We start from the raw sequence: 25,619 nt of genomic DNA on the forward strand, positions 1-25,619 counted from the left end.
TAATAAATAAAATCGGCTCTTAAAACTGCATTTTGTGTTTACTTGTGAGTTGTCTTTGTCTAATATTTAAGTTTGCTTGATCTGAAATGGCTAAGAGTTACAAAGGTGCAGAAAAAGTAAGAAATCGGTAAAGGGGCAAATACTTTTTCACAGCACTGTACATTAATGTTCTCTCTCATTCCGTTGTTGCTCTCACATTAATGTTTTCTCTCTCTCAGGACCCAGACTGCCTTCAGACGCATGCTTCTGCTCGGTTCTCTCACATTCTGCAGAAAGATGCGTTCCTTGTGTTCAGGTCTCTGTGTAAACTGTCTATGAAGCCTCTGGCCGACGGACCTCCAGACCCTAAGTGAGTTTAAACATTATAACCATGTATACTTTAGACCCCCAGACCCCAAGTAAGATTAAGCATTATAAACATGTTTATTTTGTACCGCCCAGACCCTAAGTGAGTTTAACTCGAGACAGGTCTGAATCCTCAGGTGGATTTTGCTGTAACTGTCTGCTACAGATGTGTGACCTGGTTTATGGTTATTATCACTGTAATTAGTGGGTCTATTCACATGAAACAGACCTGGTGTAGACCTCTTCTGTCAGTTTAAACAAACAGAAAAAAAAAAAAATCATGAAGTGGAGCCGTTTTTCAGCCCAAAGACTTATTCTTATTCTCATTATTCTCATTATTTCTTATAATTTCTCATTCTTATTATTTCTTCTTATTATTGTTATTATTGTTGTTGTTATTATTATTATTATTATTATTATTATTATTATTATTATTATTATTATTATTATTCAAGATGAGTTTGTGGAGCTGATCCTAAACTAATGATGAGAAGGTTCAACATCATAACTTTGGATGTCTCTGTTCCTCTCTCCTCTTTTCCCCTTTCTTCTCCTCCCCCCTCTTTAGGTCCCATGAGTTGCGTTCTAAGATCGTGTCGCTGCAGTTGCTCCTGTCCGTCCTGCAAGCAGCAGGCCCGGTCTTCAGGACTCATGAGATGTTTGTGACGGCCATTAAACAGTATCTGTGTGTGGCTCTGTCCAAGAACGGCGTGTCCTCTGTCCCCGAGGTCTTCGAACTGTCTCTCGCCATCTTCCTCACCCTCCTCTCCCACTTCAAAGTCCACCTCAAGATGCAAATCGAGGTGAGAACATGGTCTGGACCAGGGCTAAAGCAGGGCTAAAGCAGGGCTAAAGCAGGGCTAAAGCAGGGCTAAAGCAGGGCTAAAGCAGGGCTAAAGCAGGGCTAAAGCAGGGCTATGCCTGTTTTGTGACCATCCTATTCATTTTATTTTGATTTTTTTTCAGGTTTTTTTCCGGGAGATTTTTTTGACCATTTTAGAAACATCGACAAGTACATTTGAGCACAAGTGGATGGTGATCCAGACCCTCACACGCATCTGTGCAGGTAGAACTACACAAACTACACCTGCATCTACACAGTTAGAACATGAACTACACAAACTACACCTGCATCTACACAGTTAGAACATGAACTACACAAACTGCTGTATTTGAATGAATCCATAAACACGCGTCTGTCTCCATATTTCTGGCTTTCTGATTTTGTTTTGTCTCATTTAATTTTTAGATTTTCTTTGATTTTTACCATATATTTGCTTGTATTGTTTTCAGATGCTCAGTGTGTGGTAGACATCTATGTCAACTACGACTGTGACCTGAACGCTGCAAACATCTTTGAACGGCTCGTGAACGATCTGTCAAAGATTGCGCAGGGGCGGAGTGGACAAGAGCTGGGGATAACGCCTCTACAGGTAAAATACGCTAACGTCTAACACACCTGTACATAAATACACATGTACAAGGGAGGAGTGGGCAGGAGCTCGGGATTGCCTCCGCTACAGGTAAAACACACACCTCTCCCTGACTGCTGACCTGAATGCTGATGTTAAACTATGTGCCTCCACAGGAGCTGAGTCTGAGGAAGAAGGGTCTGGAGTGTTTGGTCTCCATTTTGAAGTGTATGGTGGAGTGGAGCAAAGACATGTATGTGAACCCCAACCTGCAGACCAACCTGGGTGAGTCTGACCCTGCTCCGTCTGTGGAAAACACACAACACCTCCAGTGTTAATATGGGAGACAACCGCGCCCCCCACAGTCTAAAAACTGGCTGAGCAAAAATTGGTTAAACTTTATACATGTAGTGTTATCATAAACATATAGAAGTGGGAGACATTGCTCCAGTTTGGACCCAGGTCGAGGGAGAGGTTTGATCCCAGAGTCACATCACTGTTAATGTTACTGGGTCACAGCTCTTCATGAGACATGGGGCAAATGCAGAGTGTTTTCAAACTCATATTCTTCTTGTCTCTTCTCCCCCTCACTTCCTCCCTCTCTTCTTCTCTCCCTCTCTCTCTTGCTTTCTCCTCTCTTTTCTCCCCCTCTCTCCCTCTCTCTGCTGTTCCCCCCTCCCATCTTCTCCTCTCTCTCGCTCTCCTCTGTGACTCCTCCTCCTCTCCCTCCCCTCTCCTCCTCATTCCCTCTCTTCTGTCATTCCCCTTCCTTCACCTCTCCTCCTCTCTCCTACTTCTCTGTCATGCCCCACTCCTCTCCCCCTCTCTCCCCTCCCCTCTCGTCCTCTTTCCCCACTTCTCCCTCCCCTCCCTCTCCAGGTCAGGAGCATCCGTGTGACCCCGACGCTGCAGAGGTCAAACCCTCTGGTCGCAGGGACAGTGTTGGGTCTTTAGACTCCGCCCTCTCATCCAGCACTGCCCAGGCTGACCACCCCGAGCAGTACGAGGTCATCAAGCAGCAGAAGGAGATCATCGAGCACGGCATCGACCTGTGAGTACGACAGACTAACACTTTAAAGTCTAGACCTGTGAGTACAGAGTAACACTTTAACCCTTCACAGGTTTAATAAGAAGCCAAAGAGAGGGGTCCAGTACCTCCAAGACCAGGGTATGCTGGGTCCCACAGCCGAGGAGATCGCTCAGTTCTTGCACCAGGAGGACCGTCTGGACACGGTAAGAACATCAACATCTCTGTTAGCACCGACCACCTGTCTCCGCCCCCTGCTCTGGACTGACTGAGACTCTATGAAATCAATGGACCTGTTTCTGGTGTTAAAGGCACAGATTATTCTGACCACTGACCTCTGACCTCTGTTCTAATCTTTCCTCATCACAAACGAGTTGTGTTTTGTTTCATTCACACGTTTCACACAAAAACCCTGCATATTTAGGCTGAGTTCTTCCTGACTGACTTCCCTCTCAAACTGAAAACACTCTTTTCCACCTTGTGAGGTCATGTGGTAATACAGGAAGTGCTCCACTGTGTTTTTTAAACTCCACACACCTTCACTAGAATCATTTGGATCATTTCAGACCTGGAATTGCCAGTCTCTACTGAACTAAAGGTAAAAGGAGCTGTAGACTTGAAAACTACCACTTCATGACATCACAAGGTGGAACAGAGCATTTTGATTTGGAGATGTAGATAGACTGATCATAAAAACTCAAACATATGTGAATGAAACAAAACACAACTACAGGTATGTTTTTGAGGAGGACCATTAGAACATGGAGCTCACAGAGTCTTCTTCCATAACCCCCTGGTGTTTCTCCTGTCGTTTTCTTCCATAACCCCCTGGTGTTTCTCCTGTCGTTTTCTTCCATAACCTCTCATCCCTCTCTCAGACTCAGGTGGGTGAGTTCCTGGGGGAGAACAGTAAGTTCCATAAAGAGGTCATGTACTGTTACGTGGACCAGCTGGACTTCTGTGGGCGGGACTTCGTGTCGGCACTTCGCATCTTCCTCGAGGGATTCCGTCTCCCAGGAGAAGCCCAGAAGATTGACCGACTCATGGAGAAGTTTGCAGCGCGATACCTAGAGTGTAACCAGAGGTACAGTCATGGCTACAACATGTTCTGCTGTTTACGATCTTTATACCTAGAGTGTAACCAGAGGCACAGATGTGTCTTAAACATGCCTTAAACATGTGACACAGTTGATCGGTTTGTTTCTTAATGTTTATATTCATACATGAATTTGTTTTTTCCATGTCTCCTGTTGCTCCAGCCAAACCCTTTTTGCCAGTGCAGACACAGCCTACGTCCTGGCCTACTCCATCATCATGCTGACCACAGATCTACACAGCCCTCAGGTCACAAATACTACTACTACTACTTATATAAATATTACTACTGTACCTACTACTATTACTGCTACTATACCATAGATCTGCACAGCCCTCAGGTCACAAATACTACTACTACTACTTATATAAATATTACTACTGTACCTACTACTATTACTGCTACTATACCATAGATCTGCACAGCACAGGTCACAAATACTACTACTACTCTGGTACTACTGAAACTTGTACTGCTATTTGCATTGTTCAGTGTAGGTTAGGTTAGGTATTAGGTTAAAGTGGGGGTATTCTGCAAAATCGACTCTTTAAATCTTTGTCCCATGTTCTCATGAGGTCATCCATGCATGTTTGAGTAATCCAGCGATCTCTCCCAGGCCCTATTCAAACCCTCCTTACGATTAGCAGTATGAGCCTGCACAAGGCTCTGCCAACTTCACCCATGCTCCCATATGACAATTCTCCATAAATATACAAAAACATGATGCAAAACTGTACACAGTAACTTGACAAACCTGATGTGATGTAGTTTGATTAGTGGGATGCAGGGTGATTGTGTTGTGATTGTGCTCTGAAAGGGGAGTGACTTAGCACAGAGAGCAAAGGGACAGGAGACTCAGAGGGTCAAAAATGAAAGTGAAACTTATAAAACATGTTAACACATTGTTTTTGGTGAATATAGCATTTTAAAAACAATAAAAAGAAACATGGTGATCTAAATATGTTATGTGTTACAGTTAATACCCCATAGAAGTAAAATACTCCCTCTTTAATGCCCCATAGAAGTAAATACCCCCTCTTTAATCATTCTCATTCGCTTGCTGTTTTTGTTCCAGGTTAAGAATAAAATGACCAAAGAGCAGTACATCAAGATGAACAGAGGCATCAACGACAGTAAAGACCTGCCTGAGGAGTACCTGTCCTCCATCTACAACCAGATCGCAGGCAAGAAGATCAGCATGAAGGAGAGCAAGGAATTCACCATCACACCCAAGGGCAAACAGAGTGAGAAAACACCTGGTGCCCTCCCTTACCCTATCCTGTGTGTGTGGCTATTGTACAGACTGTATATATAAATGGACGTAGCTACCGTGATAGCCGCTGTGTTCCAAACAGGAAGTGATCCAATTCACTTTCTGTTCTGTGGCCCCTCTCTTTGTAACAGCTGATGTCAGACTTGTTATTTTGGTCTTAAAATGTTTGTATTAATCCTCTCTACATGATTTCACTATTGTCTATAAATCGAGATATGAACATTAATAATCAAGCATCTTTTCCCGAGGGTGCCCCTGCTAGCATTAGCCACAGGTTTGTTTGACAGAGTTGCTAAGTGCCCGCTCCCTGCTAAACCAACGGTGTGGGCAGAAAGGGGCGTTATCTTCAACAGTCTTGCTCAGATTGGCTCTTTGCTTGCTATACTCAGTCAGAATTCCAAATATGAAACTGAGTTCCAGATTAGCTGCTATAACTGCTAGCCTCGATGAGCTTCATTTGGAGCTTATCTGTGTCAGATGCCCTCCCTGTGTGTCAGATGCCCTCCCTGTGTGTCAGATGCCCTCCCTGTGTGTCAGATGCCCTCCCTGTGTGTCAAATGCCCTCCTCGTGGGTCAGATGCCCTCCTCGTGGGTCAGATGCCCTCCCTGACGTCTTCTTTGTCTCCTCAGATGTTGCGAGTGAGAAGCAGAGGCGTCTTCTCTATAACATGGAGATGGAGCAGATGGCGAAGACGGCCAAAGCTCTGATGGAGGCGGTGAGCCACGCCCAGGCGCCATTTTTCAGTGCGACTCACCTGGAGCACGTACGACCCATGTTTAAGGTAAATAACACGTTCATGTGTTTAAGGTAAATAACTTGCAAACTCCACACAGAAATGGGGAGAACATGCAAACTCCACACAGACCTCTATATTTCCCAGATACCTCATGAGGACAGGACATGTTGTGTGTGTGATATTTGTTCTGTTGTCTCTGGTTTCATAGCTGGACTGGTGTTGTTTATTCTGTACATTTCTCTATTTGTGTTGTTTTTCAGTTGGCATGGACTCCTCTTCTCGCTGCTTTCAGTGTGGGTCTACAGGACTGTGACGATCCGGAGGTGGCGTCTCTGTGTTTGGAGGGAATCCGTTGTGCCATCAGGATCGCCTGCATCTTCAGCATGCAGGTGACAACATGCTAACATGCTAACATGCGCTTTAGACCTGGTTCAGATCTGGATCTTTCTTTTCTCTCTCTCTTCTAGTTTGAACGTGATGCCTACATCCAGTCTCTCCCTCTCGTTTATTTGCTGTCTCTCTCTCTTATAGTTGGAGCGAGATGTGTAGTCCCTCGCCCGCTTCACCCTCTTCTCCCTCTCTCTCTTGTCATTTTTATGATGGCTTATGTCTCTCTCTCCTATTTGAAACGAGATGTGTACGTCCAGTCCCTTGCCCGCTTCACCCTCTACTGCCTCTCTCTCTTGTCGTTTATATGATGTCTTGTGTCTCTCTCTCTTCTAGTTGGAGCGAGATGCGTACGTCCAGGCCCTCGCCCGCTTCACCCTGCTGACCGCCAGCTCCAGTATCACTGAAATGAAACAGAAAAACATTGACACCATAAAAACCCTCATCACTGTGGCCCACACGGACGGAAACTACCTGGGCAACTCCTGGCACGAGGTGAGAGGGCAGGGGGCAGAGGGCACCTGCATGAGGGTCATACAGCTGAGGCATGCGGTGAGAGGGAAGGGGGCAGAAGTGTACCTATGTGAGGGTAAATAGTGTCTGTCACACTGACCTCTTGTGTCTCTGACCGGAGTTCTGACCTGACACAGGTAAATAAACACAGGTAAATAAATGTAAACTCACCCAAAGTGACTCCATTTTAAATTAGGCCAATGCACAGCCAAAGGAACAACATTTCCATGGAAACAAACAAAAAGAGGCCCTCCTCCAGGGCAAGCAAGAGTTTGGTTTGTGGAGATGCGAGCCTGCTTAGAGTAAGGACACAAGACAGTACAGTCATAATGAAAATATATTGTTTGACTAAAAAGTTTCACATTGGGGCTTTAAAATAGAATCAGATGAAGCTATATTGCCATCATCAGTGAACCAGATTCACAAAGTACACACACTGAACAGAAGCTGTACCTGCGTTGGTTTACTTTTTACTTTTTTGCCCATTAACCCAGAGGTTGCTGGTCCTATCCCCTCTATCATCCTCATATTCAACTCTTTTCTTTCAGATCCTGAAATGTATTTCTCAGCTGGAGTTGGCTCAGCTGATCGGGACAGGGGTGAAAGCGCGGTACATCTCAGGAGTGACCCATAGCAGAGAGCCCAGCATCAGGGGCCTGCCGTCAGGCACAGAGGACTTCATGCCCCTCGGACTGGGTAACGACTCTTCACATTAACAGAAAAATGTTTTATCCAAATATGAAGTCTGTAGACCTGAGACTGAGAGTCATTCCTCATTCTTTCACCATAGCGATATACTGACAGATATTTACAGTGGGTACAGAAGTGGTTAGAGAGTTGATCCCACTCGGACCAAATTCTGTTGTGTCCTTAGGCAAGACACTTCACCCACATTGCCTAGTATGAAAGTGGTGTGTGTGCGAATGATTTGTGGTGGTTGGAGGGGCTGATGGCGCAGATTGGCAGCCTCGCTTCCGTCAGTCTGCCCCAGGGCAGCTGTGGCTACAATAGTAGTTTACCATCACTAAGTGTGGAAATGAATGAATACTGACTATGTAAGGCATTATTATAAAAAAGAAAAAACTGAAATATCACACGGCCATAAGTATTCAGACCCTTTGCTGTGACCCTCATATATTTAAGTCGTGTGCTGTCCATTTCTTCTGATCATCCTTGAGATGGTTCTACACCTTCATTGGAGTCCAGCTGTGTTTGATTAAACTGATTGGACTTGATTAGAAAGGCCACACATCTGTGTATATAAGACCTTACAGCTCACAGTGCAGGTCAGGGCAAATGAGAATCATGAGGTCAAAGGAACTGTCTGAAGAGCTCAGAGACAGAATTGTGGCAAGGCACAGATCTGGCCAAGGCTACAAAAAAAGTTTTGCTGCACTTAAGGTTCCTAAGAGCACAGTGGCCTCCATAATGCTTAAATGGAAGACGATTGGGATGACAGAACCCTTCCTAGAGCTGACTGTCTGGCCAAACTGAGCAATCGAGAGAGAAGAACCTTGGTGAGAGAGGTAAAGAAGAACCCAAAGATCACTGTGGCTGAGCTCCAGAGATGCAGTCAGGAGATGGGATGAAGTTCTAGAAAGTCAAACATCACTGCAGCTCTTCACCAGTCGGGGCTTTATGGCAGAGTGACCTTATGGAAGCCTCTCCTCAGTACAAGACACATGAAAGCCCACATGGAGTTTTCAAAAAAACACCTGAAGGACTCCAAGGTGGTGAGCAATAAGATTCTCTGGTCTGATGAGACCAAGATAGAATGTTTTGGCCTTAATTCTAAGTGGTATGTCTGGAGAAAACCACACATACTGCTGCACTGCTCATGTCCTGTCCAATACAGTTCTAACAGTGAAACATGGTGGTGGCAGCATCATGCTGTGGGGGTGTTTTTCAGCTGCAGTAACAGGACGACTGGTTGCAATCAAAGAAAAGATGAATGCGGCCAAGTACAGGGATATCCTGGATGAAAACCTTCTCCAGAGTGCTCAGGACCTCAGACTGGGCCGAAAGTTCATCTTCCATCAAGACAATGGCCCTAAGCACACAGCTAAAATAACGAAGGAGTGGCTTCAGGACAACTCTGTGACTGTTCTTGAATGGCCCAGCCAGAGCTCTGATTTAAACCCAATTGAGCATCTCTGCACACCTGAAAATGGCTGTCCACCAACGTTCACCATCCAACCTGACAGAACTGGAGAGGATCTGCAAGGAGGAATGGCAAAGGATCCCCAAATCCAGGTGTAAAAAACTTGTTGCATCCTAAAAAGACTCATGGCTGTATTAGCTCAAAAGGGTGCTTCTACTAAATACTGAGCAAAGGGTCTGAATACTTATTGCCGTGTGATATTTCAGTTTTTCTTTTCTTTTTTAATAACTCTGCAAAAATGTCAACAATTTTCTGTTTCTTGGGTCAATATGGGGTGCTGTGTTTACATTAATGAGGAAAAAAAACTTAATGAACTTAATCTCCGAGGACCTGGCATCCACATATGCGGACAACACATTTTGTCAAGGCCACAATGCAATTTTTTAGAGAAACGGCATACAAGAACATCAACAATGCAAAAATGTTCAATTTATAATCTTTTTGAGAGTTTAGAATGTTAAGAATATTTTTTTTTGTAAAGGCATATGTCTTCCTGCTCCTGTCAGCGCCACTTCGCATGAGACACATTGTTCCAAGAGGAACAATTGTTGTTTCTCATTTTGTTTTTACATTCAGGACAAATGTTGCTGTTTTCAGGCACTTAATAAATAGGTTTTGCAAATGATTATTCAAATGTTCTATCAAAATGATTAAAACGTCCACATATGAGGATATCACTTTCCTCACTTCTCAGAAACTACATAATATAAAAAGCTAATTCTTTGTTTTTACACTCATCAGGTCCCAGTCAGCCCAAATAACAAAGAAAAATGCATAAAGCATGTCCTGCAATAGCTCGGGTCTTAGGAGGTTAAATTATTTTAGCAAATGGCTGTAATATAACAAAGAGTGAAAAATTTAAGGGAGTTGGAATACTTTCCATACCCACTGTACATTCACAGACCCCGGTGGGTCTGAAACACACATAACCTCCCAGCTCCAGACAGTCCACCTCGGCCTGAATGACCACTACATGGACTTTTTGTTCAGTTTATGAAACACAGAAACAATATTTTGGGCACAGTATTTAATCTGTTACATTTTTACCTCCCTGTGATGAGATTTGAGCTGTGAGGGCCGAAGTTCACATAGTTTTACAGACTCACAAACTCACTGACGTGTCATTCTGCTGTTTGTCTTTGTGTACCATGTGACCTCAGGGGTAACCCTTTCCTTGCTATGACCTCAGGTTTAACCCTCTGTGTACCATGTGATTTCATGTTTAACCCTTTACTTGCCGTGTCCTTAGGAGGCCTGGTGGGGAGTCAGGACAAACGGCAGATGGCTCACATACAGGAGTCAGTGGGAGAGACCAGTTCACAGAGTGTAGTCGTCGCTGTCGATCGGTCAGAATTTTATTTATTTAATTTATGCAGATTTTATTTTATTGTAAAGTTAAATATTTAAATCTCATTCTGCAGGATCTTCACTGGATCCACGAGGCTTGATGGAAATGCGATCGGTCAGTGTCCAGATGCTCCTCACATTGGCCAATACAAACGCACACCGACTTCTTCACATATATATATGTGCAGAAGTCCACTATATATATGTATAAAAATATCTGTATGTTTGTAGTGGACTTCGTGCGTTGGCTCTGTGCCGTCTCTATGGATGAGTTGGCTTCTTCTCATCAGCCAAGGATGTTCTCGCTGCAGAAGATCGTGGAGATCTCCTACTACAACATGAACCGCATCAGGCTGCAGTGGTCCAGAATCTGGCAGGTCACAGGGGACCACTTCAACAAGGTAAGAACTGCCCACTCCCCACTACTGCCCACAGAGAACAGGGTACAGGTCACAGGGGACCACTTCAACAAGGTAAGAGCTGCCCACTCCCCACTACTGCCCACAGAGAACAGGGTACAGGTCACAGGGGACCACTTCAACAAGGTAAGAACTGCCCACTCCCCACTACTGCCCACAGAGAACAGGGTACAGGTCACAGGGGACCACTTCAACAAGGTAAGAGCTGCCCACTCCCCACTACTGCCCACAGAGAACAGGGTACAGGTCACAGGGGACCACTTCAACAAGGTAAGAACTGCCCACTCCCCACTACTGCCCACAGAGAACAGGGTACAGGTCACAGGGGACCACTTCAACAAGGTAAGAGCTGCCCACTCCCCACTACTGCCCACAGAGAACAGGGTATAGGTCCGTTCCCTCAGTGACCGCTCCCTCAGTTGAAAGGGACTATTTATGTTTTTTACATGTGGCGAAGCTGTGGTGTTTCTACTGTCCACTGCCTTTTACTGAATGCCCCAAACCAGAGACAGTTCTGTCACTGGTTTGGTAAATAAATGTATGTGTCGCCTGTTTAATATTACACAGCCTGTTACTTTGTGAAACAGGAATCCACCAATACTGTTATCGAGTAGTATCTTCAAGTATTGGCTCAGTTGATATCCTGATGGATGTTGATGTAATGAGATATTTACAGGTCTTGTTTGGTCCAGAATGTCTCAGGATGTTTGAAGTTTTGGCTGCAGGATTCCTGACTTGCAGTATTCCTGACCTGTAGTGTTTCTTCTTGTGTATTCCCAGGTTGGCTGTAATCCAAACGAGGACGTGGCCATCTTTGCTGTGGACTCACTGAGGCAACTCTCCATGAAATTCCTGGAAAAAGGAGAATTGGCAAACTTCCGCTTCCAGAAGGACTTCCTGCGTCCATTTGAGCACATCATGAAGAAGAACAGGTAGTAACACGTGAACATAACTCTTTATTTTGTAATGGCTCAGATTAAATGAACTGAGACCACGTGACACACTGTGCCATCCCCTTAATTACTCAGATAAAGTGAGTGGGATCAAACCTCAGACCTTTCCGTTAAAGGGCAAACATTTGAGAAACTCTACTTATAAGTCCACTGCAGCCTGTATTTGGAGTAAAGGTCAAAAGAGAGACCAGACGGAGACTAAACACATCTCCAGGTGGAAAACCAAGTTAACCAAGTGAAATACATTTTTATTTCTCTCCTCCTCCCCTCCCTCCCCTCTCTCCCTTCCTCCATCCCCTCTCTCTCCTCCTCCTCCTCTCCTTCCTCCCTCTCCTCCTCCCCCTCAGATCCCCCACTATTCGTGACATGGTGGTCCGCTGTGTGGCTCAGATGGTGAACTGCCAGGCTGGAAACATTCGCTCTGGATGGAAGAATATTTTCTCTGTGTTTCATCAGGCGGCGGCAGATCACGACGAGACGATTGTAGAGCTGGCGTTTCAGACCACGGGACGCATCGTCTGTAAGACGATAATATATATATGTGTACTATATATATACACACACAGACGATCGTAGAGCTGGCGTTTCAGATCACGGCACATATTGTAAGACAATAAAATAAATCTATAAATTATATGTACACACACAAAAATTCTTGGTACCCATCAGTTAATGAAATAAAAACTCACCATGGTCACAGAAATAACTTGAATCTGAAAAGTAATAATAAATAAAAAATCTATGAAATTTAACCAGTGAAAGTCACATTGCTGTGACATTGCTTTTCAACCATCCTTCAACAGACAGGCCTGGACAAAAATGATGGTACCCTTAACTTAATATTTTGTTGCACAACCTTTTGAGGCAATTACTGCAATCAAATGATTCCTGTAATTGTTAATGAGACTTCTGCATCTCTCAGCAGCTATTTTGCCCACTCCTCATGAGCAAACTGCTCCAGTTGTCTCAGGTTTGAAGGGTGCCTTTTCCAGACGGCATGTTTCAGCTACTTCATAGAAGGCCACTTTAGAATAGTCCAATGTTTTCCTTTTAGCCATTCTTGGATGTTTTTAGCTGTGTGCTTTGGGTCAAGACCCATGACCTGTGACTGAAACCAAGCTTTCTGACACTGGCCAGCACATATCTGTCTAGAATCCCTTGATAGACACCCTGTACCAGATGCAGCAAAGCAGCCCCAGAACATAACAGAGCCTCCTCCATGTTTCACAGTAGGGACATTGTTCTTTTCTTGATATGCTTCATTTTTCCGTCTGTGAACATAGAGCTGATGTGCCTTGGCAAAAAGTTCCATTTTTGTCTCATCTGTTCATAGGACATTCTCCCAGAAGCTCTGTGGCTTGTCAACATGTAGTTTGGCAAATTCCAATCTGGCTTTTTTATGATTTGTTTTCAACAATGGTGTCCTCCTTGGTTGTCTCCCATTAAGTCTATTTTGGCTCAAATAGCGATGGATGGTGCGATCTGACACTGATGCTCCTTGAGCTTGAAGTTCACCTTTGATCTCTTTATAAGTTTTTCTGATTGTAGACACCTGTGATGCTAATTAGTGGACACACTGTGATTTGCAGTTCAGTTCTGTGTGTGTGTGTGCATGTGTGTATGCATGCACACACACACACACACACACACCCCCCCACACACACACACACACAGAGAACTGAACTGCAAATCACAGTGAGTCTGTTAAGATCAAAACAATCAAATGCTAACTGCTGGCCAGTACTGTATTTCTGGACTATAAGTCGCACCAGCCAAACAATGCATAATAATGAAGAAAAAAACATACGCAAGTCACACTGGACTATATGTTGCAGTTTTTGGGGTAAATTTATTTTACAAAATCTGAGGCCAAGAACAGACATTTTATCTTTAAAGGCAATTTATAATGATAACAATAAAATAGAGAACAACAGGCTGAATAGCAGTACAGCACGCTAACAACACATTTATATTTATTCAGCTACATGAAGCATAGACAACAAACTGAATACGTGTCTGGTATGTTCACATAAGATATTAATAGTTAATCAGACAACTAAAGCATAAAAACAAGCTAAGAAGTGTGACAATAACTTCTCTCACTCACTGCCCTCTATTTCTCCACAGTGAACACGTTTAAGGAGCATTTTGCTGCCGCCATAGACTCGTTCCAGGATGCAGTCAAGTGTCTGTCTGAGTTTGTTTGTAACGCAGCATTTCCAGACACCAGTATGGAGGCCATCAGACTGATACGGCACTGCGCCAAATACGTGTCCGAGAGACCACAGGTGAGTTTAATTTGAAGGTTATATCAGTATTATTAGAGTTTAATGCACATTCAACAATGTGAGATATGTGTCAGAGGCCACAGATAAATATATTTAACATTTAAGATAAGTATAAATCCAGACTCAGTCAGCCCTGTGATGTGATGCTTGAGCCACAGATAAAGACTCAACATATTCACATGATACCGGAGGTTTCTGTGGGCACTGCCATGACCGTTTAGCGACAGGGGGACGATGACGGGGGGACAGCTTTTTAAAGCCTCAGTCGCTGCAGTGTTTACCTTGTTGCACATAAACAAACTACTTAAACAACACTACTTTATATATTTTCTATAATATTTTAGTGAAGTTTTTCTTAAATTCTCCATTGAAATGAGCGGGATTCCCGTTTCAAAGGAAGTGTCACTACAAAGAAAGTGCACTTTAGAGCGTTTACTGCAAAAATGGGCAGGGACGAATAAAGTCAGTAAGGTTTCATATAAAGGTGTGTACAGGGTTTATTGTATTTTTATCAAAAGTCATTCTCCTGTGTTACATATAAAACATCATATACTTAGAGCAATACCTCCTGTATTCCCCTCCTGCCCGGGTCCTCTGAGTAAACTAATATTAAAAGGAGTCTGTAACCTTGAGCTTTGACCTTTTGTCTCTTGGCAAACACTGTGTAGTATTTTGTAATGGTGTCTTTGTCCTTTTGTCTCAGGCTCTTCGCGAGTACACGAGCGATGACATGAACGTGGCTCCAGGAGACAGAGTCTGGGTCCGAGGATGGTTCCCCATTCTCTTTGAGCTCTCCTGTATCATCAACCGCTGTAAGCTGGATGTAAGAACAAGGTACAGAACCACCCACACCCACAATGCAACCACACCCACAACAAAACACAATGAAACACCACAACACAGAGCTGTTCTGCATCATCAATTGCTGTAAGCTGGAACTGAGAACAAGGTACAGAACCAACCACACACACCAAAACGCACCAAAACCACATCGCTATACCCAATATTTTTACTATATTTTTATTTTCCCCTTCATTTTTTATCTATTTTTAAATAAATCTTTCTTTGTGAGAAATATCACATGTAAATACTGTCACTCACAGGATGAATGACCAGCATCAAATATAAACTTTAAACAAGACATAATTGATGAACATAAAACAGAGGTCTGACGATGTTTGAGATGATGGAGACTCATACTGTATATGTGATTTTAAATGTTTGTTTTTTACATGCTTTATTTCTTTCAGAGGTCTGACGATGTTTGAGATGATGGAGACTCATACTGTATATGTGATTTTAAATGTTTGTTTTTTACATGCTTTATTTCTTTCAGAGGTCTGACAGTGATGTTTGAGATCATGAAGAGTTATGGAAACTCCTTTGAGACTCACTGGTGGCACGATCTGTTTAGAATCGTCTTCAGGATCTTCGACAACATGAAGCTTCCCGAGCAGCAGACTGAGGTTTGTGTGTGTGTATGTGTGTGTGTATGTATATAATATAACACAGTACAGTATGTGAGACAGGAGGAGGAGCAGACTGAGGTTAGACACAGACATGTCAATGTGTGTATTTATATATATATATATCTCATCCTCCCCCTCCGAAGGTGGTCTCACCCTTGTTCCATGCTCGGGTCCTCTACCAGAGGCCTAGGAGCTTGAGGGTTCTACATTATCTTTGTTATTCCTTGTACTGTACTTTTCTGGACTGAGATGTCTGATGTTTTTCCGGAGATGTTTTTCCGGAGATCTGCTGTAGCCACTCCTCCAGTTTGGGGGTCATTGCTCCGAGTGCTCAAATAACCACGAGCACCACTGATGCCTTCACCTTTCAGGCCTTCTCCAGTTCTTTTTTTAGGTGATGTTCCCATACTGCTCCCACAGTGGCTTTGTTCTGTTGTATAAGGTCTGTATCAGGTGTTTGGGAACCAGAGAACCTTGATGAGAAATGGGCTACTGAAACAAGACAGAAATGGGCAAGATGCGAGCACAAGGCTCTGTTGGAATGCTACTACTCCATGAGCCGAGTCAGAGGGGTTGTATGAACAGGATGTGGGAAAATGGTTACTTCAAAACCCACAGTCCAAGCTTAAGGGTAAGCAACTAGTAGCTCAGTGTTCCAACATCCGCAAATGGCTTAAGAATGATGAGGTCCAAAACAAATGCTACGGCAAGGGGGAGCCAGGACGCCAGGTCACAGGAGAGTTAACATCAGCTCCCTAACTGGAGATTGGGAACGAAGTCATAATAAGTATCACACTGAGTGAGGCAGCAACTGACCTGAAAGATAAGATCATGGCCCGAATGAACACAAGGCAGCCCCGATGCCAGTTACAGAGACTAAGGGAAATGACGATTAGAGGCAAAAATCAAGGCAATGCAAAGAGAAGTGAGCCAACTGTCAGAGGCCCAGAGAGGTGCAATAAAAAGACAAGTGCCCAAGAGGTACAGGCAGATGCCCATACCTGAAGCACTAGAAACTGCCAAACAAAGGCTCCAAGCCTTGTCCAGCAGCCTAAAGAGGTACACACGTGATAATGAAGCCAGACGAATAACCCGTCTGTGCACAATACAACCGACGAAAGTGTATGCTCAATGGTAGGATAATAACACCAGACCAGACCCACCAAGGCTGGAAACTGAACAGTACTGGAAAGGTATATGGGAGAAGGAGGTATCACACATCAATGCACAGTGGCTGGTGACTGTGAGAGAATACCACAGCAGCCTCCCTGAACAGAATCCAGCCACCATCACAGTGGCAGACATCCAGGAAAGAGTCTCAGGTATGAAAAACTGGACCGCACCAGGTCCTAACATGAGCCAAACCTACTGGCTAAAGAAGCTCACTGCTCTCCATGAGCATCTGGCAGCACAAATGAACCAACTGCTAATCAATGGGTCTCACCCTGTGAATGGCTAACAGAAGGGTGTACAATCCTGATTCAGAAGTATCCCTCAATGGGTACAGTCCCACCCAACTATCGACCAATAACCTATCTCTCCACAACATGGACGCTCATGTCAGGCATCATTGTGGCTAAGATAAGTGAGCACATGGATCAATACATGAGCACAGCCCAGAAAGACATTGGCAAAGATACCAGGGGAGCTAAACACCAGCTCCTGGTAGACCGAACAGTCGCCTGAGACTGTAGAACCTGCAAAACCAACCTGTGCACTGACTGGATTGCTTGCAAGAAATCCTACGACTCAATTCCACACACATGGATCACTGAATGCCTGGAGCTGTACAACATCAACAGGACTTGTAAGAGCCTTCATTGCAAACTCGATACGTTTCTGGAAAGCCACCCTTGAGGCCAATGGCAAGCCACTTGCACAAGTGACCATCAAATGTGGCATATACCAAGGAGATGCACTGTCCCTACTGCTGTTCTGGATAGGTCTGCACCCCCTCAGCCAAATCATCAACAACACTGGCTGTGGATACTGACTCAGGAATGGGGCCACCATCACTCAGCTCCACTACATGAAGGACATCAAGCTGTACGCTAAGAATGACTAGTCCACGCAAATGGGGTCTCACTTCCAGAAGTAACTGTCCTCAATGTCTGCTATTGTTCCAAGTACCTTGGTATCCCACAAGCAAATGCTGGACTGAAGAACAGCACAGAGACACTCATCCTGGCTGCACAGGAGCACTAAAGCATTAGAGGCCCAGATCTACCACACAGGACAAGACCCAAGGTGCCCCTGAAACAGTCCAGCACATAACTGCAGGGTGTAAGATGATGTCAGGGAAAGCATACATGGAGCGGCATAACCAAGTGGTGGGTATAGTGTACAGAAACATCTGTGCAGAGTATGGACTGGAAACCACCGTTTTGGTGGACATTGCAGTACCAAGTGGTGGGAACATCAGGAAAAAGGAACATGAGAAACTAGAGAAATACCAGGGGCTCAAAGAAGAGCTGGAGAAGGCCTGGAAGGTGAAGGCATCAGTGGTGCCCGTGGTCATCGGAGCCCTCGGGGCAGTGACCCCCAAACTGGAGGAGTGGCTACAGCAGATCCCAGGAAAAATATCAGACATTTCAGTCCAGAAAACTGCAGTACTAAGAACAACAAAGATACTGTGCAGAACCATCAAGCTCCCAGGCTTCTGGTAGAGGACTCAAGCGTGGAAAAAGAGGGGATGAGACCACTCGTCGAGGGTGAGGAGGATATACAAATATAAAGTATAGAGTGAAATATGTTTCCTGGCAGCACTCTAATATGTCGTCAGACCTCCTTTATCTTTGATTATGGCATGCATTTGCTGTGGCATTGTTTTGATAAGCTGCAATGTCAGATTTATTTCCATCCAGTGTTGCATTAATATTTCACCAAGATCTTGCATTGATGATAGAGTCTGACCGCTGCACAAAGCCTTCTCTCCCAAAGATTCTCAATGGGGTTAAGGTCTGGACTGTGGTGTCCAATCCGTGTGTGAAATTGTACCTGAACCACTCTTTCACAATTTGAGCTTGATGAATCCTGGCATTATCATCTTGGAATATGCCCGTGCAATCAGGGAAGAAAAAGTCCATTGTTGGAATAACCTGGTCATTCAGTATATTCAGGTGTCAGCTGACCTCATTCTTTGAGCACAGACTGTTGCTGAACCTAGACCTGACCAACTACAGCAACCCCAGATCATAGCACTGCCCCCACAGGCTTGTACAGTAGTAGTAGTAAATCTGGGCTCATCAGACCACAAGACCTTCTTCCATTGCTCCAGAGTCCAATCTTTATGCTCCCTAGCAAATTGAAGCCTTTTTTTTCCAGTTAGGCCCACTGATTAGTGATTTTCTTAAAGCTACACAGCTGTTCAATCCCAATCCCTTGAGTTCCCTTCACATTGTACATGTGGAAATGCTCTTACTTTCACTATTAAACATAGCCCAGAGTTCTACGGTAGTTTTTTACGATTACTATCATTCAGGATTTTTTTCCGGCCACATTTCTTCCTTGAAGACGATTGGTCCCCACTATCCTTCCAGTTTTTAATAATGCCCAGGATGGTTCTTAACCCAATTTTAGTAGTTTCTGCAATCTCCTTAGGTGTTTTCTTTGCTTCATCCATGCCAATGATTTGACCCTTCTCAAACAGACTAACATCTTTTCCACAACCACAGGATGTGCCTTTCAACATGGTTGTTTAATAAATGAGAAGCAACTCATTGCACCAGTTGGGGTTAAATAACTTGTTGCCAGCTGAAAGATAATTGCCCATGATAATTAGGCTCGTCCTTGTTTGCTTACTTAAATCCAGGCGACTTTTTTTTGGCAGTGTATAAACTGAACCATAAGGGGGAGCAGCACACTCAAATCTGACCCTATAATATAAACATGCTTATGACACTGAGGGACTGAGGCCAGGGCAGGATTACAGTTTTTATTTCACACAGGTCAAAGAGGTTTACAATTTCATATTGCTGTTTTTCAAATGACATCACATCCTATAGACCAATCACATTTCACACAGAACATCAGATGGCATCACACATTTTATAGACCAATCATATGTAACACAGATGGAGCATCTCAAATGAATATTTTTAAAATGCAGATTTTCTTTTTAACACAGTGAGCTCTTGATCTAGTCTCCAATAGAAATAATCAGGTTCAACATTTATGAATTTACATTTTGGATATTTCATAGTAAAGTCCAGAGTAATCAATAGAAATGTGTGTGACCCCTGACCCCATCTGGCATCATAACATTCCACATTCTGAAAACACCAATGTTCAAAAACTTTTACTGTAAAATTCAAAATAATAATAAAAAATACTCTTGCATTTACTGCTGCCAATGCTACGTCCCACTCTCATGTTCAGATTTCATAAACTATAATATTTATTTGATGCTGTTGTTTTAAAGTTAACCGGACTGTGATGTCTGTGTGTAGAGCAGGCTAATATGAATCATTTTAAGGTCAGAATGACGAGTCTGACATCAGCAGTTACAAAGAGAGGGGCCACAGTTTTATTATGCCACTGCGGTGGCTAGCAGGTTAGCTATGTCCAGATCCATGTACAATCTGTAGAGTTGATTCTTTCCCTCCTGTGTTTCTGTAGAAGACTGAGTGGATGACCACGACCTGTAATCATGCCCTCTACGCCATCTGTGACGTCTTCACTCATTTCTATGAAGCTCTGAGCTCCATCCTCCTGCCCGACATCTTTACACAACTGCAGTGGTGTGTGCGGCAAGGTACGACAGAGCTATGCTAAAGAAAGATTGCTACAGTTATGATAGAGCTAAGACTAGTATAGAGACTCTGCAGCTGATGTCATCAACATTCTCTGGGGGTGTAATGTTAACTGTAGGCACTGCTCTGTCTGAGGATTGTTAGACTTTAATTTGGGCTTTGTTTTAGCACAATCTTACTATAAGGAATATCTGAACTACAACCGGTGAGCTGATTTGTGCTGTTAAACAAGTCCCTCTCAAATAACCTTACAGTCACAAGCTAGCCAGCATTAGCATTAGCCAACAGATTTTCAGTTAGTCACCTTTCTGTGTAAAATCAAACTCCTAAACAGCACCATGAATGCTTGGATTGATGATGGGCTCGTCAAAATGTGCTCTTTAAAACACTTTAGCAATTTTTCTAAGATCTCAAGAAAAAATCTGAATGTGTATTGTGTCACCATGGTAACTGCTAAACATTCTGCCATAGATGCATATAAAACACTCCCAGTGTGATGTCACTGCAGAGTATCAATGGGGCAGATTTAGAACGAGCACGTCTCCAGTGGTATGGCAAGTCTGAAATAGTTATGAAGGTGAAAGGTATTTAAGGAATGCACTGTACCAGAGTCACGTTTATGTGAAGAACTGACTGAAGGTTTAAAAGCTATTTTGTTTATGAGTTCCAACTCCAGCTGCTGTGGGAGCGCCAAATTGTGAATGAAATGATACTTTGCAATGACATCACAGTGGGGCTGTTCTACAAGTATGTCTTTGGTGGAATGTTCAGCAGTTACCATGGAGACACAAGGCACACACTCAAAAACACACACTCAAGAAAAAATCCAAAAGTGATTTAAAGAGCACATGTTCAGGAGCTTGTGATCAGTCCAAGCGTTACATATGTGTTAACTACATAGGTGTTACATATATGTGTGTATTACGTGTGTTACATGCCTTGCATGTGTGTTACATGTGTGTGTTATATATGTGTTACATATGTGTGTGTTACATATGTCTTGCATGTGTGTGCAGATAACGAGCAGTTGGCACGGTCAGGGACAAACTGCTTGGAAAACCTGGTCATTCTGAATGGAGAGAAATTCAGTCCTGAAGTTTGGGACATGACCTGCTCCTGTATGAAGGAGATCTTCCAGAACACATGTCCTCACGCGTAAGACACACATATATGTATTTATATGGTATACATACATACAAACATACATAAACAAACATAAACATGGACATACACACGTGACCTCCTCCTGTATGAAGGAGATCTTCCAGATGTCTTGACGTGTACGTCCAATGCTCATTCATATATACATGTATACACTACACATGTGACTTATTTATGTACATATGATATTATACACATAAACACACACACACAACTGTCCCCAAGCATGTGCCCCCCCCCCCCCCCCCCCCCCTCATGCCTTCATCTCTCCCCCTCTCCCCCTCGCACACACCTGAGCCACAGACCTGACTCTACCTTCATCTACACGGTGACTTATTACTTCTTTGTTTCAGGTTGTTGACATGGCGTCCAGTGGGACAGGAGGAGGAGTCTTCAGAGGGAAAGCATTATGTAAGAGCAGTTATTTATGTTCCATAGAGCTGAAGGATCGTTTTTATCATTGAGTCCACACTGTGGCTCACCTGTGTGATGTATGTGTGCAGGAGGCAGACTTTGACGCTCAGTCCCAGGGCAGCTACGATCGCGCAGCGTCAGAGCGAGGACACAGCCAGATGTCCAGTGACGACACATGGAAGGGACGCTCCAACACCCGTGAGTATGACCTCTTACTTCTGAAACCATATGACAGGGGCCTCAGACTGGCGGCCCCCGCCTTAATATGAATAACAATAACAGTCCCCGGTAACCCGGTCCAATTATAGGGTCGCACCATGGGTTTGTGGGTCAAACCCACGGTGCAACCGTGTCCCAATTCGCCACATGCACAGTTCAAAGTGTCGTGCGAGGTACCCGGCCGACGAAGGGGACTCCTTTGTGTAGCCGCCTTTGTGCTGAAATGGGACATGGAACGTAATTCAACCTCTGTCTGTGCGCTTACGTAACATATCTTACGTGACGTCACTGAAATAATTTGTTTTATTTTTAATTATTTATTATTTAATAGAAGAAGAGTCAAGGTGTCGTCGTTGCAGCCGTTTATTTCTGTTTAAATTGAATGAAGTAAGGAATTAATCTTTCCCTTTGAACATCAATAGGCAAATATAAGGTTTGAGGTGATTTTTTTCCCAATTGTAGCTTCTACATAACTTTAACAAAATAAACCTTGTGAAAACATAACAGAGACAGAGGTAACAGTATCATTTTTACATTCATAGTCTATAAACCAGAGAACACAGATTAGTTGTACGTAAAGTGGGATATTGCAGTTTAACGATTTTGTATTTGGGCCAGGTTAATTTGATCTGTGGCTAAATCACCTTAATATCAGTAGAGGGCGCTGTTTACCTTCTATGCCATCTATACCTGAGTGTGCCAGAGCTGCAAAGGTTTTTTAATCATTAAATACACCACCTGTATATATTTTTATTAAGATTTTACAGTTTCATGTCACACTGTTGTAGGTGACGTAAACCAGTACTTACATTTGAACGTGTATTGCGTAGCGGACATTTGCGTATGCTCGGTGCATGACGGGATATAGCAGTGCGCAATGTGTGCTCGGATGCACGCTCTGGCTACGGCCAATCTCCATGAAAGGGCATGATACATTCTCAGCCGCATTCGTTGGGTGCATGAAATGGGACAGCACTTGTCGTGCCGGAAGTTACGTAAGCCCTTAAATGCGCCGTTCAAACGGTGCATTTTTTTAACAGCATTTCCTGTGGAAAACATAATGCGGCCTCACCCAAACTCTGCCTCCAGCGGCCCCTGGTAAATTGAGTTTGAGACCCCTGCCATATGACCTCCATCACCTGTGTAACTGCGAGTCTGACCCTGTTTACCTGTACTTGTCTGGCTGGTCTTATGGTTCTGATTTGGTTCTAACTTTATGGCTCTCTCTCTGCTGTTGTCCTGGACTGTTGTCTTCAGGAGCAGAACAAGCTTCAGACCAGCGTTTCTTCTGTAAAGTTCTTGTTCTCATGTTCCTCTCTGTTTCTCTCTGTTCCTCAGGAGAATCAGACTAGAGTCTCTTTTGTAATGTTCTTGTTCTTGTTCTCATGTTCCTCTCTATGTTCCTCTATGTTCCTCAGGAGCCTCAGACCAGCGTCTCTTCTCAGGGCTCCTCATTAAATGTGTGGTGCAGCTAGAGCTCATTCAAACCATTGACAACATCGTGTTCTATCCCTCAACGAGCAAGAAGGAGGACGCAGACAACATGTCCGCTGCTCAGGTGAGATAAACACCTGTACAACTAACATACAAGTAACATACAGGTAACATACAGACACTAGGAAGAAGACCGCAGATGACATGTCCGCTGCTATTTTAACCCTTGGCACACCTCCCTGAGTATTTAACGGAATCACAAAATGATCAGAGTGTTCTGAGTGTGCTGTGATTGTGAATATTTATCATGTTTGTGTCTCCATCAGCGTGATGCCCTGGAGGAGGCGGAGTTAACAGGTGAAACAGGTGCGGAGCAGGGCATGTACATGCACCTGTCGTCCGCTCACCTGTTCAAACTTCTCGACTGTCTCCTGGAATCACACCAATTCGCCAAAGACTTCAACTCCAACAACGAGCAGCGCACCGCCCTGTGGCGAGCAGGTGAGCCTCAGCCCCTCCCCCTCTGTGATTTCCTACTCTGTTCTTTACTCAACTGTATTTGTGTGTGTGTGCCCTCTGCAGGGTTCAAAGGGAAGTCCAAGCCTAACCTGCTCAAACAGGAGAGCACCAGTCTGGCCTGCAGCCTCAGGATTCTGTTTAAGATGAACTCTGACCCCAAACTGCAAGAGTCGTGGCCCGACATACAAGCGCGACTGATGATGTCAGTGTGATAAGTTTAAATAGATAAAGCAAAAGGCAAAATTTAAATCTGTCAACTGGACAAATCATCTAATGACTGACGAATGAGGGATCACACAGACTTCTAAATATGTAACAACTTCAATTCAATTTATTTTTGTAAAGCCCAAAATCAGAACCACAGGCGCCTCTTAGTACTGAACAAGGGGGATTCTGCAAAATAATGTTCCCTCAAAAACATGAAGAGGTGTTAGATGTCATCCATGTTTGCGTATCTAGTGATCTAGATCTAGTGATCTCTCCTGGGCCCTATTCCAACCCTCCTTATCCCATAGAAGTGTTGAAAGTATAAATTGTCTTATATTTGTTCTTATACTATTTATCTGTAGTATTTGTTATATTCCCTGGTGTGTTGCAGCGTGTGCACAGAGGCTCTGGATTACTTCATCAGTCTGACCTCAGAGAGTCACAGAGAGGCCTGGAACAGTCTGTTAATGTTACTGCTCACAAGGACTCTACGGCTCCCCGATGAGAAGGTACTACTACTGCAATACTGCAAATGCTACTGCTACTACTACTACTTCTACTACTGCTACAACTACCACTACTACCACTACTTCTACTACACTACTACTGGGAGAGCATGTTACATAAACATACACAAATAAATGGACATGGCTAGCCGCTATGTTCCAAACAGGAGGTGAGAATGGGCACACTTCTGGCTCCAGTTCTCTTTCTGTGCAAAAACTGTGGCCCCTCTCTCTGTAATTGCTGCTGTAGGACTCATCATTTTTGTGTTAAAATGTTCGCATTAACCCACTCTATGTGATCCTGGGGTTTTTATTTCACTATTTTGTCCCTAAATCAAGATAAGAACATTAATAACAGACAAATCAGGTGCCTTCTTTCCCTGAGGCCATGCCAGCTATCGTGGATTTGATTAACAGCGTTGCTAAGTGGAAACAGCTTTGCTCCATATGGGCTCTTTGGTTGGTATGATACTCATGGTTAGAATTCCAAATATGACACGGTGATCCAGATTAGCCGCTATAACTGCTAATCTCGATGAGCTTCATTTGGAGCTGAAAGCTGTGGATGATATCACACTGTGTTTCACTTGTGTTTCACTTGTGTTTCACTTGTGTTTCACTTGTGTTTCACTTGTGTTTCACTTGTGTTTCACTTGTGTTTCACTTGTGTTTCACTTGTGTTTCAGAGTTTGTCTCAGCTCTGAGTCAGGATCATTCTCTCACTCTGACTCACCACTGACTCAGACTTAAGCCTTTGCACCAAACTGTGTGAGATCTAAAGTCTGAAGAGAAACAAAGGGGTGAAAACATCTGCTCCAAAAGCTAAAACAACCCAAATGTAAAAGTTTATTATTTCTAAATCCAGAAGTTTTTGATCCCATTAGTCAGATGTTAGTGGGACTTGTTTTCAAAATTGTTTTTAGTTTTCATTAAATTTCTCTTTCCTTCCCCTCCCTTCCCCTCTCCTGCCCCTCCCTTTCT

At 43.8% G+C, this 25,619-nt stretch overlaps 1 protein-coding gene across 1 annotated transcript in view; it reads left to right on the forward strand.

The window, feature by feature from the left end:
- Window positions 1-25,619, forward strand: part of arfgef2 (ADP-ribosylation factor guanine nucleotide-exchange factor 2 (brefeldin A-inhibited)) — a 40,358-nt gene that overhangs the window by 11,312 nt on the left and 3,427 nt on the right. The window contains exons 9-38 of the mRNA XM_033968820.2: window positions 219-349; window positions 914-1,148; window positions 1,312-1,411; window positions 1,639-1,778; window positions 1,934-2,042; window positions 2,637-2,808; window positions 2,879-2,990; window positions 3,663-3,868; window positions 4,044-4,128; window positions 4,956-5,124; window positions 5,784-5,935; window positions 6,151-6,279; window positions 6,614-6,772; window positions 7,339-7,486; window positions 10,201-10,297; window positions 10,373-10,413; window positions 10,530-10,699; window positions 11,498-11,649; window positions 12,018-12,190; window positions 13,798-13,958; window positions 14,662-14,792; window positions 15,295-15,424; window positions 20,045-20,180; window positions 21,195-21,333; window positions 21,693-21,750; window positions 21,843-21,951; window positions 23,391-23,530; window positions 23,733-23,907; window positions 23,989-24,127; window positions 24,524-24,641. Coding sequence (XP_033824711.1) covers window positions 219-349; window positions 914-1,148; window positions 1,312-1,411; window positions 1,639-1,778; window positions 1,934-2,042; window positions 2,637-2,808; window positions 2,879-2,990; window positions 3,663-3,868; window positions 4,044-4,128; window positions 4,956-5,124; window positions 5,784-5,935; window positions 6,151-6,279; window positions 6,614-6,772; window positions 7,339-7,486; window positions 10,201-10,297; window positions 10,373-10,413; window positions 10,530-10,699; window positions 11,498-11,649; window positions 12,018-12,190; window positions 13,798-13,958; window positions 14,662-14,792; window positions 15,295-15,424; window positions 20,045-20,180; window positions 21,195-21,333; window positions 21,693-21,750; window positions 21,843-21,951; window positions 23,391-23,530; window positions 23,733-23,907; window positions 23,989-24,127; window positions 24,524-24,641 — 4,116 coding nt within the window. The remainder of the gene's footprint in view (window positions 1-218; window positions 350-913; window positions 1,149-1,311; window positions 1,412-1,638; window positions 1,779-1,933; window positions 2,043-2,636; window positions 2,809-2,878; window positions 2,991-3,662; window positions 3,869-4,043; window positions 4,129-4,955; window positions 5,125-5,783; window positions 5,936-6,150; window positions 6,280-6,613; window positions 6,773-7,338; window positions 7,487-10,200; window positions 10,298-10,372; window positions 10,414-10,529; window positions 10,700-11,497; window positions 11,650-12,017; window positions 12,191-13,797; window positions 13,959-14,661; window positions 14,793-15,294; window positions 15,425-20,044; window positions 20,181-21,194; window positions 21,334-21,692; window positions 21,751-21,842; window positions 21,952-23,390; window positions 23,531-23,732; window positions 23,908-23,988; window positions 24,128-24,523; window positions 24,642-25,619) is intronic.

Source organism: Periophthalmus magnuspinnatus, chromosome 7 (genome assembly GCF_009829125.3).
Source record: "Periophthalmus magnuspinnatus isolate fPerMag1 chromosome 7, fPerMag1.2.pri, whole genome shotgun sequence".
Classification (NCBI taxonomy): Eukaryota; Metazoa; Chordata; class Actinopteri; order Gobiiformes; family Gobiidae; genus Periophthalmus; species Periophthalmus magnuspinnatus.